Source organism: Eumetopias jubatus, unplaced genomic scaffold (assembly GCF_037043125.1).
Source record: "Eumetopias jubatus isolate StellerSeaLion01/CBP00866 unplaced genomic scaffold, mEumJub1_p1.0 scaffold_5, whole genome shotgun sequence".
NCBI classification, from domain to species: Eukaryota; Metazoa; Chordata; class Mammalia; order Carnivora; family Otariidae; genus Eumetopias; species Eumetopias jubatus.
In genome coordinates this window covers 150,084,732-150,104,521 of record NW_028274811.1, presented here as the reverse complement: position 1 = coordinate 150,104,521, position 19,790 = coordinate 150,084,732, and the positions used below count along the sequence as shown (strand labels likewise).

Below are 19,790 nucleotides of genomic sequence, written 5' to 3'. Positions count from 1 at the left end.
ATGTATTTTCTCTTATGGTTTTTAACAGTTTCTTTCTTCTAGCTTACTTCATTGTAAGAATATAGTATATGATGCATACAATGTATAAAATACATGCTGTTGCCTGTTATGTTATCAGGAAAGATTCTGGTTAACACTGGGCTATTATATTAGTAGTTAGGTTTTAGGGGAGTCAGAGTTACAGGTGGATTTTCAATTCTGTAGAGGGTCAGTACCCCTGTCCCCCATGTTCAGGGCTCATCTGTACTTCTGAAAGAAATTCACAAGTTAGAAACTATATTGGGTTGACTTCACTTTTTGAAAGTCCGCCTGAATGCCACATTTGCCTTTCCTTCCTTCTAAATCCATTAGAGAGGGCAGAAAATTAAAAAAAGAAAATACTCTTTTTAGAGTTAAAATTTTAATACCAGTGGAGGAAAATGTAAAGCAGATGGTATCAGTTGGTGATGAAACCCAAAATTAGAGAGAAAATAGCAGGCTTCAAAAAGCAAGTTTGATTGTAGAAGCCCTGCGTTTCTTCAGATCAGAGGTGCAGGGAGTGGGAAACAGAGCAAGACATTAATGGTTTGCCAGGTAATGGATTCAGGGTGAAAAATGTATAGCCTTCTGGTTTCAAAAACAGCTTCTGGCATTTATCCACACGTTGTGGCCCAGAGTTTAGTTCTGTGAAGTGTCATTTGCAACATAGGCACTCTGGGTGTGGATATAGGAAAATCAGAAAATTGGGTAATTACACCTGCCTTGAAGGATAGCCACTCCTGTTCGCAGAAAATGAGATACTTATGTTCTCCGTATAAATCCTCGTAACTGCCTCACTCTGCATCCCTTCCCTCCAAAGGCAGGGTCCCTTAGGTCCATGAAATGAGAACCTGCATGTATTGCCAGAGGAATGTAGGCTGACGAAGTATACACTGGCTCTCAAAGATGACCTGCCTCAAGTTTCATCTAAAACTGAGAAGCAGAGTCTTGGGGAAGAAAGGCACCAAGGAGAAAAACCCTGAGGAAACGGTATTGAATCACGAACGGGAGGGAAGAAAATGTTAAGAATATAGAGTTAGTGTCCTTAGAGAATCGGCTGCTGCAATGAAATTGAGCCAGTGGGGTTCTCAAGTATGGAAAACAAGATTGTAGATGTCACAATGGTCACATACCAGGACCTCTCTGAGGGGAGGCCAGAGCCCTAAGGCCGGAAGGTCACCAAGAAATAATTGAAGGACCCATCTCAGAGCAGGACACACATGTAATATTTATATTAGAAAGGCCTTTCAGGTGTTGAGCATGATTTTTGTGTACTATCTCTTTTTCTGGCATGTTAGTAGGAAGTATTTTTAAAATCAAATGAAGTGGAAAGATTGAATGTAGAGAGATGGATAGAGAAATTTCGAGCAAATGCTAACTTGAAAGCAGTAACCAGGCAAAAAGTAATTCAAGCCTAGAAATGAGTTTACATGGATTAAAAGGGAATATCCAGGTTTCTTAAAGGTACAGTTCACCAAGAAGATGCTACTGTCATAGACTAAGAACATGAAACTCTGCGGTAAAATGCCTGGAAATTCTGGAGGGAATAGTCACCTTTAGTATGTTTCTCAGAGACCATTGTTTGTAAAGGCAGACAAAATAGGTGGACTTGGATTTGTGATTTCAGGATTGACGATTTACATCTAACTCTTTTAAACCACAAACCTAGAATTCTTTAAAATACTTTCCAACATATATGAAAGCTTACTCTTTGCTAGACAACGGAAACTCCAGCCTAATAAGAGATATTATTACGATACCGATATTTAGTAAGATATTAATAAAAATCTCTCCCTCTCCCTGACCCCTCCCCCCCAACCCCACAACTTTCTAAACCTGTCTGGTAAGTGAGCATGCATGCATTAACACAAACCAACTCCTCTTGGGTAGCAGAGAACATTAAAACTAAAACAATCATAGGGCAGTATTAAAATCTCTGAGATACTCTTAGTATGGTATTCACAGGAATGAGTAATCCTCGTGATTATTTTAGAAAGCAAGAACTACAGAAAGCAAGAATGACAGGAAAGTAGGAAAATGCAACAGAAACTGAGGAAAATGGAAAGGAGGAGTTGATGAAGAAGAAAACCTAAGTTAATGAACCAAAGCAGTTGATTTGGGTTCATTAAAACATACAGCTGGATCTTTGCAGAGCTGTTGAAACCGACAGCTCTTCGGCAAGTCTGATCAAGAAAGGAAGGAACAGAAACAAAAGCATCACGACGGAGAAAGCCATGAAAAAGCCACAGAGAATTTCTGAATTCACACATTTATATTCAGATTGAATCGTGTTTGTGAAATGGACCATTTTCAAGGAAAAACATGCTCAGATTGACTTGGGATAGTTGTTGCAAACCTGAACAGAAAAATAATGCAGAAGAAATTTAAAAAAATAGTTAAAGATCTAATACCATACAAGATCCGAATGACTTACAAGTGAGTTCTGTAAAGGCCTCAGTGAATAAGACTAATGTCTTTATTGTTATTTTGTTTCTCTGAGAACTCAGAAAAATACAGACTACTTTTCATGTGGTTGTCTTAGACTCAAGTAGCCCTACAGGTTCTGTATGTACCTGGGGAGCAGGGGGCTGCACTGTGCAGCTGAGCCAGTGTGGGAGATCAGGGTCTGTACTAATAAGGAAGAGTCAGAATTGTCATGATTTCAAATGATGAGACTGTCTGGGTAGACTCAGCTTGAAAACGTATGGGAGTTTGGCAGAGTGCTGATACATCCTTTGAGCACACCGAGTGCGCCATCCTCAACCTATCAGAATAGGGACGGAATGAGAACAACCCGTTAAGGCAACGGGACTGTCATGTCTAGGAAGAGAAAACCTAAAAGCAGTGTGCCAGGCTTCTGTGAGGAGGCCCGTAAAGCCGTGGAAGAGGGTGAAAGACCAGAACATGTGAGTGAGCACTGTTACTGGATCAGGGGCTCAACGGTGTAAAGATGTGAGGTTTCCCCAGATGTATTTCTAAAGATCCAGTCTTACTCAAATCCCACTGAGGTTTTAGATGGGAAAGGACAAGCAGGTGGTGAGGGCTTACCAGGATAGAATAGATGTTCGGAATAATCAAGTTTTTGAAAAGGGAAAACCTGAGCAAGGCTCACGCCCACACAGATTGTCAAACACAGTTGTGACGGTATCACAGTGAAAGCATGGTGTTCATGTGACGCCTGACAAGTCAGTGGAGCAGACAAGTGCAGAGACACTCATGGGCGCCTTAGATTTTGATACAGGCAGGATTGTACGGGATTGGTGGAAGGTGTGTGGTTCAACATAATGAGCTTTTCTCTTCACAGCTAAGTAATGAAGTGGGTTTTTTTTTTTTCTGCTTTACTGGGAATAGATAGTTCTGTTTTGTCAGATTAGAAGTAGTGAATGAGTGTTAGAATAGGCATAGCTCTGCTTAATAGCCTCCATAGGAATAGAAAAGTAACTTTTTCTCTTTTTTTTTAAGGTTCCTTGTTTGCTGCTTTGGGTATACGTAATAAGCAGGGATCCTGGTCAGGTCATTTAAGCAAAGGGGATTACAGTATTTGGAAGCAGGCTTTTGGGTAGGTTAAATCACAATGTAGATAAGTTACTTGATCACAGAATTTGGAACTCAAGAATATACGTGCCTCATACACAGTGACAGTCAGAAATTGATTGGGCTCCAGAGAGGCTGGAAATGGGAAACTTTTTAAGCTTGCCTGTTACTATGTCCTCACCACTTACCCTGGTCCCTTCTTCTGGGGACAATGCTCTTTGTTCAGTGATGTTGTTTGCCAGCTTAAATAGGGCTGACCTATTTCAAAATTTGTGAGTTCTTGCAGATATTTTGGGTTAAAAGGTTGGTCTTTTATCTTCTCTAGAACTAGATCAAAGATTTCAGTATTTTCGATACATGCTTCAGGCCAATTTAAGAACTTCAAGGAAACTATAATAGAATTTGAGGTGGCCTGAAATTATCTAATACTTAAAGCTTATTTTTGGTTGAATTTTTATTAGTGCGGTTGGTCTTTTTATGCATGTTTGACCACAAGCTATTCATACTTAAATTTTTATGAATATGTTTTGTTCTGGGAGTTTTTTTGGGATTGTATGTATGTATTAATGTTAAACTCACTTTAAAACCATAGTGTCATATTCCTAAACTTATATGAATTTCATTAGGCCTGGCATAGTTAAAACGATCTGAATTCACAGATCATTGAGGATCGAAATCTGTAGAAATATGTACCTTTCAACCTGAACCAATGGTTCTTAACTGTTGTAGGAATCCTGACCCCTTTGAAAATTTATAAAAATTCCAAGGCTTTCACTTTCCTTCTAAAAGCATGTGTTTCTCTGTGTGTCTGCTCGTTTGTGTGATAATCTCTTTCGATGTGTTTATGCGTACATGTTTTCGTCTTCCACCCTGTTACCCCTTAAGACTATTAATGGATTTTCTCTTCCCCACAAAGCCCCCAGGTTAGTTAGAGCTTGGCCAAATCTTTTTTTTTTTTTCCTTTGATTTTTAAAGTGATCTCTACATCCAGTGTGGGGCTTGAACTCACAACCCTGAGATCAGTGAGTTGCATGCTCTACCCAGCATGGTCAATTCTGATGGGTTTTCTGACACCCTCATGTCACTGAGGGGTGCTTTTCTACTATTGTTTATAGTAAACGTAGAGCCACCATCTCTTATATCCGTCATTATATCTTTGCTTCTGTCCCTTATCTCTTACCACTTTCTGTAGAAAGTGCCAAGTGTGTGTATTTGGTCCATTCATACAAAAAGTGATAAAGACCCTTACCAGCAAGTAGATTCCGTCTTTTGAGTCCTGTGCCCTCCTAGTCCCCTCACCCCTAGGAAAAAACAAGCCTGTCTTCAGTGTTCAGCTGGAGCGTTGCAGGCCTTCCTATCAGCAGCTTAGCCAGTTATGCATAGTGGTTGGATCTGGGGAAGAAATCTCAGTGCCTAGTTATTTCCCCAGCCCCTGAGAAGTCCTGATTTCCCAGGTGTGAGTTTCGGCCTTTTGTAGATTGAGCCAAATGACATGTCTTTAATACTTTACTCTTTTTCACAGGAAAAGTAAAGCTACTTCTGAAGGAACTCTGGCTCTGCATAAACACAACACACAGACTACCTGGTGAAGGCAGCCGATGTATCACAGGTGAGAGAAGATTCCAGAAGTACATTTCATGCATGGAAGTAGAAATGTTTACCATGGGTATTGTATGCCTTCAGCTTTTATTCTCTCCTGAATTTGACATTGAAAGAAGGAAATAAACTGGACTGGGTACTTTCAGTTACAGAGCTCCTTTCCCTTCAACGTGGCTTCTAGTCTCAGTAAGTGTATCCAGCTTTTACTTTTTTAATAGTGGCTTTCATCAGAGGACATGCGAAGAAGCTGGAAGGACACACAGGGGAGTGTCTATGGCAGGAACATGCAGAGGACTGGGGAGGCATGGTGCTTTCTGAATCATTTCACTAGTGTCACCCATCCAGTAGCGGCCTCACTGAATTTACTTTTCCTGTAACAGCACACAAGCCAAAACTGAACTGGTAGTGGCCGATCTGTACATTCACAGTCTCCTTTAGAATACTGGTGTTGTCCAATAAGCGGTTTCCTTTCCTGCTCTCACATCACGTCAGATTATTACTCTGCAGCACCATCTGCTAATTTTCAGATTTGACTTCATCTGTGGGCTCTCTTGATCTGCAGGCAAAACTGTGGAGGCCTTCTGCCATGTTCTCAGTTACACCCTACTCAGGATTTAAGATTTGGAAATAGGTATTAGTCATCCCAGAGTGGATAGGGAGAAGTTAGCCTTCATGTACAAGATTAAAGTGCTCCTTACTTAACTTTTTTTTTTTCTTTTTACTGGTTTCTTATGATTACCTCCTGTGAATTCACAGATCATTGAGGATCTAAATTTGTAGAGATGTGTGCCTAGTTTTCTCTCTCAGGCTTCTGAAGGCAGAGTTTCCTCAGAAAAATGTTCCCAGGCAAGTTGCTGATTCTCATTTGTGCTTGACTCAGTGAGGTTTTGTGAGGTGGAGAGAGGCCTGTTGGATGGGGTGCTGTTGGATTGTTGCCTGCTGCGTGGTGGCACTGCAAATCCAAGCAGGTGGCGCCTGTGTCTCGTGAGCCAGCCCCTACAGTTCGCGGTCCGTGTCTTCATCTGTTCGGGCAGAAGCAGCCCGGGGCTCTTCTGAGTCTGCTTCAGCAGCTAGTAGTCTTATTTTATTCTAAGCATTTGATTTCACGTTGTTCAAGATACTATTAAAAGGGCTCTCCATTTCATAATTTGGTGTTTTTATTTAAAAGCAAACTATTTTGAGGGATAAGTGTATTGCTTCATGTTAACTTTTTCAAGTAGAAAGGAAAACATGGTGTCTTTGGAATCTTCAGTCTTAAAATACACTTTTTAAAAAAATTTTTTGCTTTTATATGAGAAAATTTTAAAAAATAGTGCAGAGAATTCCCTTAGACCCCTCATCCAGATTCCCCTGAATTTATCCCTTGGTGCAAGATTGTTAGCTAAGCGAAAGTTCACATGGATGTCTCTGGGCGTGTGTCCCTCCCCGGAGCCCATGTTGCATCTAGGAGCCCTCCGCCTTCCGCCCCCCTAGTCTGGCGGTTTATCTGTGTCGCTTTGTCTCCTGTCTTACCCACTTTCAGAGAGGAAGCATCATTTCGTAGGAAACCTATCAGTTTTGGCTTGTGTGCTGTTTTCTCATATTAGGTGAAGACTGTCTTTACAGCAAGAACTCCACCGCGGTGTCCTTGCGCTCTTCTTGGCCCTCTGACATTGTACCGGGGTGGGGGCGGGGGGATGGGTGACATGGGTGAGGACGGGACCGCTTGTTTAAGGTGGTGTCTGGCAGGTTCCTCCAGTGTTAGGTTACTGTGAATTTTCTTGAGGGAGACATATGGATACTCTGCAGATAGTCTGCTTTTCTCCCACTATAGCCCGATGATTTTAGTGTCCACCACTGAAGCCTGCTTAGTCTAATAGTGATTTTGTATTTCTCTCGTTCCTTCTACATTAATTGGAATTCTTTATTCTCTGCATTATAATTCATAACTACCATTATTTATTTCATCGTTCAAATTATTCCAGCTTTGGTTATTGGGACTGTTTTCAGGTTGGCTCCTGGGCCCTTGAGGCATACCCCAGCCTGTTTTGAGAACTTCTTTCTGACTCTGCAAGATGTTTCAGGCCCTATTTGTATTTTCCCCTCCCCAGCCCTATAGTCAGTCACTTCTCCAGGGAGCCTTGAGTCCTTATGTAAAACATATTTTTATAGCTTTAAGATATTACAAATGGTTATTTCTACTTATTTCCCAGGACACAAATGTCTTCACTGATAATTAGTACCACCTGAAGTTCACCAAAATCAAGACCCCCAAATCATTGGCTTTTTACAGTAATTTTCCCATTGCACTGTAATACATAAAGTATGTATGTGACCTAGTTGAGTCCCTTGATTGCAGCGTTGTACAAATATCATTATGGGTAGGCTTTATGTTGGCTGATTCTTGATTGTTTTTCAGACAGAGGAAATTGTGTTCCCTGTCAGCCTCTCTGCACAAAGCCGTGTCTCCGAATGCTGCTGGTTGTGTGGAAAGATAGTTTTTACTGAGAGAGGGAGCATGCCATCCAGGCCCGTTCCCACCACCGCGATGCCTTTCCACCCGTGCGCCTTGCTGCCCGTGGGCCACAGGGCATCGCCTTCACCCGCCCTCCTGCCTTCTTGTCCTGCTTGTTGTGAGGGAAGTGTACCTACATGAAATGTGTTCAGGTCTTACAGGATAATCTGTAGGAAGGGACTGGGTGCCTTTTAAAAAATGTTTCTCCTTATTTGGGTTTCTTCAATAAAGCATTTTGAACAGTTAGGATAATTTTTTTAAGTTTTGTTGATGTTACAGATGTTTGGTATTTACTTTTTCCTCCTACAGAGAAACCTGCCAAAGAAAACCCCGGACCCACAGAGTCCAGGGATGATGGCGTGCCTCCTCCAGGGGGAGGCAGGCTGCTCAGAGCTGCAGCTGTGCAGACGTGCCTGGCAGAACTGTCCATGGAAATAGAGGGCGACTTCTCTGCGTGTAGACGTGTGGGGAGAGAGGGGCCCAGTGGAGCCGCGCACTGTAATGACCACGTTTCTAATGAGGGCTGGCATCCTGAACTCGCAGTGCCCACGAACGATGAGGACAGTACTGACTTCTCTGATCGTGATCATTGTTTTGATGAAGATCTCCAGGCGGCAGTTGATTTCTTCAAACTTCCCCCTCCTCTGTTGTCTCCAGTGCCGTCACCCCCTCTGGTGTCCCTACCACCCCTGAGCACGTTACCTTCTTCGCTCGCGCCTGTGAGTTTGCACCTGGCATTTGAGTTATCGTGCGGGCACTTTCCCCATCCTAACATCTTAGCCATACTAAGGGAGTGCTGCTCAGTGATACTCAGACCAGACTTTACTGGGGATGAATGTGAGAACTGACTAGGGCATGCCAGCGCTCTTTGGATCAACGTGGATCACATGACATGTTCACTTAAGGTTGCATTCTGTGTGTCTTTATCCACAACCAAATTCGTAGTCCCTTGTGGGAGGACTGTGTTCTAATTGTTCTTCTTTCTGCTGCCTGGCACCTAACACAGTGAATGGATTAAGTGCACGTTTGCGGGTCTGGAGTTTTTCAGAGATGGGTAATCCATGTACATAGCATACATGCGCATTAACCTGTGTTTGCAGAATTTTCCGCTTTTGCTTAATGACTTCATCACCTTTTCATGTGTTTACAGAATGGTTTATTGTAAATTCTTAGGAAGTTAGTCTTGAGAAGCAGATCTGTATGCTTTTTGGCTCAAAGAGCAGATAAATGCATTGCTCTGAGTCACTCCCTTCTTTCAGGAAGCAGTGTACATCTCTTCCGTTCCAGCGGCTGTGCTCAGCCTGGGAACATGGACGTGACACAGGCCATGGTTACCACTTGCTGGGTCTTGTGTGGCAGTTGGGCGGAGGAGGGAGCAGGCAATTGAACCACTTCGGTAGAGACTGCTGGGCTTGGGGGCACACCGGCTGGAGAGGACACAGACCAGAGCCTGGCTCCCGAGGGAGCCCGGGGGGGTGGGGGTGGGGGGCAAGGATGCTTTGGGAAGACAAGGCCCAGCTGAGTATTCAGGAGGGTGGGGGTGCTTCAGTTCGGGGAGCTCTTTACAGAGTCATGGGACTGAAGGTGAGATTGTGCCAGAGAATGTTCACACTTACCAGGTCCGCAGAGGCCATCTGTGTTCTTAGGACTTTCCGTTTTAACGTGAGGGCAGTGGGAAGTCCTTGGTGGATCCTGGGAAGTAGACTTAATGATAGATGTTCAGTTGCAAGTTTCTATTTAGATTCTGTGTGATCGAGTAGGGAGTGGGGGTAGTCTGGACAGAGGCAAGAGCATAGCGGGGGAGATCCCTGACTGAATCAGCAGCTGCCAGTGTTCTCGAATTCTCATCCCTGCAGCAGCACTGGGTTCAAGAGGTGGGGCTGGTTTGAGAAATGTTATGAGGGTGAATGAGCAGCATTTGGTGAGGTTTTCAGTGTGGTGGTCAGGGAGGTAGAGGAGGTGGGGAGGCTGGAAAATAGCAAAGAAAAGCAGCAGCCCTGCTTGGGTGGGAGGGTGCTGGGTCAGGTGTGGATCCGAGGCATGCGTGGGGCTTGCAAGGGGACTTGTGCAGTAGGATTTTAGAACCGTGAGCGTGGTGCTCAGAGGAGGCCAGGCAGTTGAGGAACCAGCTCTTCTGCTGGGCCATGTGATGGATGCCATTCAGCCAAGGCAGCAGGGGGTGCCCAGGGATTGTTCAGGGTTTCTGGGGCAGAGATGGAGAGCAGGCTCTGTGGGAAGGAGCAGTGTCAGTGTGCATACTATTGAAAGAGGTAGAGCCTGTCTGCTTGGTAGCAGCATCCCAGACGCGGCCTAGGCACGAGGACCTGTGGGCACGAGACACTTACAAGATGTCGCCCAGACTGGTGGCCGGTGCCGCTGCACTGGGGCTGGTCGCCTGCGGGGGACTGACCTGGAAGCGGGGACGAGAGGCTGTGCAGCCAGAGTAGGACACCTTTCGTGCCAGGAGACGGGGGGAGGGGCTGGAGACTGGGAATGTTGGGCCCTTTGGAGGGTGGACCTAGCCCTGGCTGTGTCTGTTGCGGGAGGAGCGAGCGGTGGGAGTTTGAGGAACTCGGGGACACAGGTCAGGGAAACGGCGGCAGCTCGGTGCTCAGGCTGCAGTTCGTCTACCTGTCGGTAGCCTCCAGACAGGGACTTACTCTTTCCTCAGCTGTGTTTTAAAGGATTCCTCAAGAATGCATTTAATGGATAGTTATGTTTGGTAGGTTCAATTAGTATTTAATAAGAATCATTTTTTTAAGGCATTTAATTGGTAGGTATGTTTAGTCAGTTCAATTACTATTTAACTAATAAGAATAACTCATTCATTTTTAAGGAAACCTACTTTGGAGAGTATACAGATTCCAGTGATAATGAATCGTCCCAACATAGAAATTCTGCTGAGTCTGTTTCAGAAGATGAGACGTCTGAATCACAGTATTTTGGCTCATCCAGAAAATGTAAAGGAAGTAATGGTACCTGGGAGGAAAAGCTCAAATCACATGAAGCCACCCAAGCTCTGACTACATTGGAAGTAAATGAAGTGACAACTGTCGGGTTTGGGACATTCACAGCAACACTGAGAGAGCCTTCAGCCACATACTCTTTAGCTCGCGAGAAACACTGGATGGTGTCATCTGAATCCACGAGTGATAGGAGAAGAGACGTTTTAGACGAGGCACATAGACAGAGAGAGGTTAGAGAGGCGGATAAGTCAGTGCAGACTGAGAACACGCTTCATGAACCCATCAGAAATGTGTGTGTTGAGACGTCGTCTGGCAGCCAGGCACAGGGCAGGGGAGCGGCCCTCCAGAAGTCTGATGTGTGTTCTCCCCTCGGCAAGAGGCCATTCAGTGAGCTCATGGACTCTGAAGGAAAAACCCTACTATCCAAAATGATAGGATCACCCAAATCACAGTTTACTAAGTGGACGCTAACTAATGAAATCCCTCTTGAATCAGATCATCTGTCGATCTCTGACCACTTTCAGGGAATGTGTAGAGTATTGGGAAAGGAGAGAGATGTTCAAGGGTTCATTTTAGGAGCATCACCTGAACCAGAGGACGATGCAGGTGATGCAATGGGTGCCACAGGGCTCAGTGTTGACGCCAGGCTTTCTTCCTCGTCTACCTCGGGAACATCATCTGTCTGCAGTGACTCCCCGTCTTCCTCTGGGTTAAAGTATAGTCATGATCTACACATTCCTGCTAAAGTTACCCCTATGGAACTGCATCACTCTGAACAAAAGTTAGAAGCTGAAACCTTGAACATGTTAGATCTGCAGCCTGAGCCCCCAGAGTGTCCTGCCGGACAGAACCATCTGGAGAATAGCTTGTGTGCTTTGAGCCCTGAGTTGGGAGCATCAAATTTTAATAATCAGAGCAGCAGTGAGGTTGGGTGCACAAACATTGTGAAAGGCATGCCCAAAGTCTGTTCGCTTGCACAGTCAGTATTTATAAAAGCTACGAAAGAGGCACAGTGTGGAAGTCAGGGTCCCAGAACTGAGCTCCCCCTGACTAGGGTGGATTCTGCACCATTGCTAGAGTCTCAGTGCAGCTTGACCAAGAGTGGGTTTGGTTTTGTTAAAAGCCCTTCATGGCACCATAGTGATCTGTTAAGGAGAGGTGGGGAAGAAAGGCTGAGAGCTAAGTCAGAATATGAACAGAAGACCAACCATCAGGTAGAAAAGGCAGTGCCATCCTTAGAAAGTAGAGGATCCGCATCCAGGCCTGAACTTGCTAGAGAAAATAACGCTGTGGGGCTCAGGGCTGTTACATCACTGTTGCCGAACCAGGTGTCCGTGATCACCAAGCAGGCCAGGCCTGACATGGCACAGAGCGCTAGACCGGAGCACTGGAGGCGGGGGACTGAGTCTGCCTTTGCAGCAGCACGCGCCGGTCCTGGGGCTGCGCCCACGTCATCTGTAGCCAGACATGGCGGAGAAGGAGAGGACACGGCACGGGATGCCCAGGGGGCAGCTGCTATTGAAGGGACCTCGCCACAAGTTTCTGCCTCGTGGAGAAAATTAGATTTCAGTTTTCCAAGTGGTTCTTTACCAGTAGGAAATTCTCATTGTTCCACAAATAGCAAACTGTCTTTCTCTCCTAGAAACATCCCAGTCCAAAACCAAGACGTCATGACGGAAGCCTCAGCACAGGAAGCGGTGCAGAAGCAAAGTTTGCTCCTTCGTGCCACGGATCTGGACTCATCTGGGCTGGATGGGGATCAGCTCCTTCCCGCCACAGAAGTTCCAGTGTCGAGAAGTTTTCCTGTTGACGAAGTACCCTGTGGGGGCATGGGCAGATCTAGTGGTGAGGCCCTGGCCGTCCCAGAGGATTCTCCTCGTGTCCGGCAGAGCCTGGAGTCTCTAGAGCTGCCATCTCAGACTCCTGGCAGTGCTTCTCCTAAAGGTCCAGGCACTACAGGGACTGCTCTTTTGTCGGCCATTCTCAGAAAAGATGAAGAGACGCATGCTGTCCCCCAGAGTGGCCTCGCTGGGGCTCTGTGTTACACAGGCATTCGGGAGGCAGGCGGTGGCGACACAGAGGTGGAGGAGAGTGAGGCACCTAGCTGCAGCGAGGGGGAGAGTGAGCCCGAAGCCGCGATGGGGGACAGACAGCAAGATGCCGCCCGTGGCTCCAGAAAAGATTTAGGAGCCCGAGGTGCTGGCACAGCCGAGACCAGGCCTACTGTCGAGGTGGGGTGTCTGACCTCTGCGCTGCAGGACTTCAACATCAGTACTCTTTCTGAGGTAGACGGACTTTCTACATCAGAGGTCGTGATGTTTCTCGAAAGTTGTCAGTTAAGAGATTATAGTTCAGGGGACTCTGTTTCAGAATGTTCTAGCAAAGGAACCCTACATAAAGAAATGAACAAAGACTTAAAGCTAGGTGAACTCTCAGGAGGAAAGTACAGAAAGCAGCTCTGTGAAGAAGAAACCCTTGAAACCTCCGAAGAGTGGATTGAATCCGAGGAAGATGACAGTCCTCTGAGGAGCACAGATCAGCTCACACGGCGTTCCTTGGAAACGCTGTCTGAGGTACTCACCAGGGTCGGCCAGGTGCTTCAGACCAGCTGTGAGAGCTCTCCTGGAAAAGACACCGGTAACTTGGTGCTCTTAAATACGCACGACAGCCTGACCACTAAGCCTATGCGAGAGCACGTCCCACCTCAGGAGGTGAGTGGCTTCCTGCCACACCCTTCAGGAACACCCCCTCCAACAGCCAGCATGGCCAGCAAGGGCCGTTCTCCGGCCAGAGGCACATCAAGTAACAGAGTCACTCCAGGCAGTCCTAAGAGTGTTCCCGATGTCACCAGCCCAATCCGTGGTGGGGCAGAGGTCCTGTCAGAGCTGGCAGAGCCCTCCCCCCAGCGCTCTGACTCCATGGTGGGGCAGACCACAGAGGGCAGTGCTGAGGAGGGGGCAGAAACGACATTTCAGTGTCAGATATCAACAGTGACTTCCGAAGTCATAAACGTGCTCATCAATAAGGATCAGAATCTCGTCATTGAAAAGGGGGACCACTGGACCATCATAAATGGGGTCACTCTTATGCCAAATGTGGACCAGGTCATACTGTGTGACAGTCCCGAGGACATCCCTGTTTCTCCAGATCGAGGAGACCTGGGAGCTGGCTTCCTTTCCGTTACTTCCTTGGACAAGTCCCCAGAGACTAGTCACCCTGGCCCTCCATTTCAGGAGCCCCAGTGTGGCAGCAACCTGTCATGTGCCCAAGAGGAAATTTCCAGCAGCAGCCAGAGCACCAACTTCGATAAAAGTCGTTTGCGCAATAGGCCTGTCAAACCTAGTGTAAGGATTAGTTCTGAAATCTATGATCAGAACTTTGAGTCTCAGACTATTGCATCTGATCACACATACTTTAACTCGAAACTAGAGCCATTCAGCAAAAATAAGAATCGATCAAAGATTTCAAACAAAGATCAATCAAACAAACCAGCAAAGGCTTTAGCATCAAGCCGAGTTGAAGCTAATCAGAGTGAAGGTTCTCAGTCATTTTCAGGGGAAAGAGAGAACACAAAAACTCAGAGAAATCAAACTCAGACCATTCTAGCCAATGCTGACACATCGACTCCTACAGATTGTTCCGATACTCTGAGTAAAATCCGGCAGGAGGTGGGGCCTCCCCTGCCGCCCTTGCTCGCTCCTCTGGTCGCTACACCTCCAAGGACTTCACAACCAGTTTCTCCTCTGATAGTAACTTCCTCTCCCTCCTCACCTACCTCTCCTATTGGCCAGATTTCTCCTTTGTGTGAAATCCCAGTGCCTCCTATGATGTCTCCTTTGCCAGAAGAGCCGGGATGCCCCTCCCCTCTGTGCACATCTCCATCCCCATCCACTGCACAGGCTGGCGAGAGGATCTTGTCATCACCCTTGCAGTTTTGTGCTGCGACCCCAAAGCATGCCCTCCCTGTGCCTGGCCGCCTCCCGCCCTTGGCACCTGCCCATACGGCTGTGGCCGTACCCCAGGAGAATTCCGTTAAAATCCTTGACACCATGTACCCAGAGCTGTCTGCCAGGGCCCGCACCCTCAACATCCTCAAAGGGAATATTCAGCTCACTCGAGGTCCGTCTGCAGAATGTAAAAGCTTAGCAGGGCCTGTCAGTGCTATAACAGGATTCAAGGCAATCACCTCAACATCCACAGCCTTTGTTAAGACAGGGGGCAGCTCAGGGAGCGACTGTGATCAAGAGAAGTCCAGAGAGGCAGGTGGGAAAAGGACGTTGCCTGCATCTACACTGAGGGGCGCCAAAAGACTGCGGCTGGACGGCGGGTCCCCAGAACCGGGAACGGGGGCCGCCGCTGCAGGGGGGGTCAGCAAGACCCTCCGGAGGAGCCTCCCTCAAGCTGAAGGTGTGACGACGGAGGAAGAAAGTTCTCTTCTGACCATCAGTACGGTTTCACAGTTGCCTGCAAACCCAAAAGAAACCGTAGAGTCCCATGACCAAGCCATAGCTGGTGCACTGAAGAAAATCGCAGAGTCGTCTTTTGATCTCTTACCTGTCATTCGGAGTCACGTGTATGTGGGAAATATCTCTAAAAAGCCTGTAATGAGAGATCAAGAGAAGGAAGTGGTTTATGAATTTAGCACAACCAAAAAGGTACGTGGCTGCTTTTCTCTAAGAGCGTTAGGAATTGCATGTCCTCAGATATGGGCTGTCTGCTCTCAGCAAAGTGGTGGATTACCCTGAACAGAAATTTTATTTTAGAGATCGACAGTTATCCATATAAACATGGTGACCTCTACTTTGTTTCTAGTCAGCATTTTGTACACTTGAGGTGTGAGAAGACACTGGCGATTTGATCATTTGTATTCATCAAATGCCTTAAAATTTTGAAGAAGTAAAAGTATCTGTCGGGACAACAATTGCATTTTTCCCATCAATTCTGGCATGTTTAAAGGCTCAAAATGATTTGCTCCAAGGCATCAAATTACTCTTCTGTAACAGAGCCTTTCTTTTCCGTGAATAGCACACACACATTTGAGAGTTTGAGCGTCTTCCAGAAAGAGAGCAAGGGGTCCCCCTGCCCCTCCTTTAATGTCTGTCACAAATGAAACAGGAACAGATCCTGGTTTCAAGGTAGGGACCATTAAAGTGGGAGCGTTGTGCGGATTCACACACCTGGCTTATTAGGGCTCTTACAGGGTTGTATTTTCCAAGTGTCCATGTCGACACCTAGTGTGGATTATTTCCAGTGCCCCATGGATCCTGCTGTATTGGTTATCTGCACATCCTTGGAGTCATAATGGTGTAAATATGTATGTATTTTTCTTAGATTGCTTACTTTCAGGAAACAGTAACCCATGTCACTTTGAAAAGATACTTATTTTCAAATGAACAAATGGATCAAATTATTTAACGCCCTTTTTCTTAAGTAGGAAAAAACGTTGCCCAGTATTTGTAAGACCTAAACAGGATAAATGTGTAGGTCACATCAGAGTTCAGAAAACAGGAATGGGAGAAGCATTAAGAGTGAGTGTAATGCACACACAAAAAATTGTTTTAGCCAAAACCAAGGCAGTGTACTTGGTTGACGTGGTGGCCGTAACGGCAGGCCAGGCGGGTGTGCTGGGACGTGGCCTGTGGCACCTGCAGGCAGCCCGCAGGTTTGGGCCTCTTGCCCCACACACCCGGGCGGGGGGTGTTCATGGCCGAGTCAGGCAGGTGGTTGGCCACAGTGATTGCTCTTTTTGACTGTCTGATACGGTGCCCGTTTTACGGCCCTAATAGATCATTTTGGCACTTTTTGCTATTCAGTAGGCAAAAGAAATAGCGTACATTGCCTTTTCTTTCTTTCTTTCTTTTTTTTTCCCCCCTCCAATCCAGCATTTAGCAGAGTGCTTGCTTCACTCTATTCTCTCAGAACTAAAAATTCAGAAGATCTCTATGGAGCGCAATTACATTCACGCCCTCTGCAGAGTGTATGTGGGTATTTGTCGGCAACTTGGAGACTTGGAAAGAGCTCGTTTGTTTTGCTACAGCCTACTTAAGGAAGGTACGTTTAGATAGTGACATTTCTGTATTGGAAGTCTGCTACTGCTTTTTTACCTCATTATTACACTTGGATCTGTGTTTGCAGCTAAGTGATTGCTGCGTATCTTTCAAAATAGCGTTAACGTTTGGGCATTTTCCGGAGGACATGAAGGGCATTAGCTGTGCCAAGCCGTGCCTGGTTTTCAGTGGGAGAATTTACATGACTTAAACTTGCTTCTTCTGTCAGCACATACATTTCCACGGGTATATCATCAAGGGTCTCTCATTACTGCGTGGTTGTCTCTTCCTGGTGCAGCTGCTGAAGAACCAGATACAGGTGACACAAGATGAGGGAATGATTGTAAAGTCAGTGACAGACCACACCCCTGCATCCCTGGCTGGAAGAGGCAGAACTCTAAAATGGAGTAGTGAGCCCATGGCAAGAAGAGAACCAGAGGGTGGTGGCTAGGAGCGCTCTCCTGGGATCCCCTTTCCCTTCCTCTGCTTCCGGCCCCGCTGATGGGGTAGATCAGGAGTCATGCTTTGTAATAAGACAGCCTCAGGGGAAACGTTTGTAAACAGGGAAATGATACACAAATGCAATTCAATTTCATATCAGAAAGTCTTCTCTCGACAGTGAAGGTTTTTCATCCTAATAGCATGATGTTCCCAGGGCTTGTGAAGCGGGTAATGGAATGTGCCCGTAGCGTGCAGACCTGTGAATAAGGCTGCTGTCTGTCGCCCTCTTCGTTTCTTTGTTTACTCTTTCAGTCATGGATGGACTCCACAGTAGTTCACAGGGTGCTCGCTAGGTCGTAGGGCCTGGACGGTGACTGGAACCTGATGCAAACACGCCCGCACGGTGAGGCCCGTACTTGCCGGTCACGTGGCCCCGGCACGCGTGGGGCTCCCTCAGTGGCGGGTACTAGCAAGGCGAGCGGCGTGCACGCTCTGGAGTCCCCGCTGAGGTTCTGTTCTTGTCACACACCGCCAGCCCCCTCTCCCTTCAGGCTCGTGGGGCACAGGTCTTTCCCTCAGAAGCTTTCCCTGTTGTCGGGGCTCCCACAGCCATTCATCCTGCAGGCTGCTGGCTTTTCTTCATGGTGCTCATCCCCTTGCCTTGTAGCCTGAACCCTTTTGTTTGCTGTCTCTGTCCTCACCAGATTGTGTGCTCTGTCAGCCCAGGGATTCTGTTTGTCTTATCTCTGCTTATCCCTACCCCACAAGAACGCATTGTACGCAGCCATTGAGGATCTGTTGCGTGAGGGACTGCCGTGGAAGGGGATTTTGTGAGAGTCTGAGGGGTCAGGGAAGCTCTCCTGGTCAGAGCGGCTTCTCAACTTGAGGCGTGAAGCTCGATGCCAGCGAGCGCCTACAAGAAACGTGAGGGAGAGGCTGCCGGGCAGAAGGAGCAGCATGTGGAGAGGTCCTGGGGCGGGAGGACATTCAATCTCTGAAACAGCTGGTCAGAATAGACTGTGAGCTTCTGCTTTGACTTACCTGCTCTGGAAACACAAGATGTGGCTTCCTGCCAAACGGTAAAAATCTGTCTGCTGGTTCAACCAAGTTGCAAAACACGGACAGTTTCTTATAAAATCAAAATATTCATTTATCGTATGACCCCAAAATCCCACTCGAAGGTCCTTACCTAACAGAGGTAGAGACTACCCTCACCTAGACTGGTACTCGCATTGCCACAGCATCTTCACTGGTAGCTGCCCATTGCTGGAGACGGAGGTTCGTCAGCAGGTGAAGGAAGAACAGGTGTGCGTTATCAAGCAGTTGGCCACACAAAGTGAGGGACTGCTAATGTGTGTGGCAACACAGATGAATTGCAGAAACATTCTGCTGAGTCAGGGAGCCAGACAGAAAGTGCATGCTATCGGAATCCATTCATGAACATTTGAGGAAAGACAGCTAATTTACAGTGGTAGTAAACGGGTCAGGGTTGTCTGTATCTGGGGTGACGTGACTCACTAGAAGGGCTGTCAGACCATGGGAATTTGGGATGATGGAAATATTCTCTGTCGATTGTGGTAGAGGTTACATGGATATATTCATTCATCACAATTCATCAAACTGCGTGCTTAAGAGTGTATTTTATTGTACGTGAGCTGCATGTGGGTTAGGTTGATTAAACAAACAGAGCCAACTGTGGGAAAGAACATTCAGAGTAGAAGATTATCATCCGTAATGTATAAAAACATCTCTTCAAATCAAAAGCTTTTTATGTGTTTCACAGGTGAGTTCTGTCTTCCAAATGCATCAGAAATAGCCTTAAATGACACTCCACAAATGGGGAGGTTCTAGGGTTGTGGAAGTCTGGAGAGACAGGCTTACCTTTGCTTCATATTTGGGATTTTATGGTTCTTTTCATAAGACAGTGCTGTATATCCAGGTATTATGTTTCAAATTTAATTAAGGAAGATTTGCCAAAGTGAAGGGGGTAGGGGAGAAAGAAGCAGATTTGCAAGAAGCAGGGCCTCCTCGGGCACCTCCCTTCAGTGTTAGGAGACCTTGCGAGGCAGAAGTGAAATTATTAAATAAAGTAAGTTCTTAGCTTGTAATTTATTCACTTGATCAGACCTAAAGATTTTTTGTATTTTTTCTCATAGATTTTCCAGAGTCAGAGAAATTGACTTTGTTCATTGCAAACATGTGGCATGATATATTTATTTCCCAATCAGTGATTAATAAGGCAATGCAGTTGGTTGCCAGGCAACGTGCTAAAGGAGAGGTTCGGAACTGTTTGAGAGCCTTTCTCAACTGGGAAAAGGTGAGTTTTGTTTTTATTTCTCAATTTCAGACCTTACTTGCAGATCTCACATGAATGTTCTTAATCGGTTTTGTATTTAGTGTCGACTTAGTTCATAGGCATTTTAGAGATAGGACTTTTCCTGTTAGATCCTTTAAAATACCGTTTTAGCCTAAGCTAAACTAAACTACATTTAGTTCGGGAAATACGCATGAGGCACTTTGGGAAGAATTGGAGATGTAGGTGTTGTGTTAATTTAACAGAAGTTTATTTTGTTCACTGATTTACGACTGGTAACCGTGTAGAATATATATGTGTGTGCAGCGCTCACAGGAGCTACATAGCATTTGCTTCTGTGGTAGGCACTTGGAGAGCTGAAAAATGGCATTGCATCT

The 19,790-nt window shown here is 46.2% G+C and overlaps 1 protein-coding gene across 1 annotated transcript in view; it reads left to right on the top strand.

Moving 5' to 3' along the window:
* ICE1 (interactor of little elongation complex ELL subunit 1) overlaps positions 1-19,790 on the top strand; it is a 56,400-nt gene that overhangs the window by 22,618 nt on the left and 13,992 nt on the right. Inside the window, exons 11-15 of the mRNA XM_028122653.2 lie at positions 5,075-5,161; positions 7,955-8,364; positions 10,482-15,266; positions 16,494-16,662; positions 19,256-19,416. Of these exons, the coding sequence (XP_027978454.1) occupies positions 5,075-5,161; positions 7,955-8,364; positions 10,482-15,266; positions 16,494-16,662; positions 19,256-19,416 (5,612 nt within the window). The remainder of the gene's footprint in view (positions 1-5,074; positions 5,162-7,954; positions 8,365-10,481; positions 15,267-16,493; positions 16,663-19,255; positions 19,417-19,790) is intronic.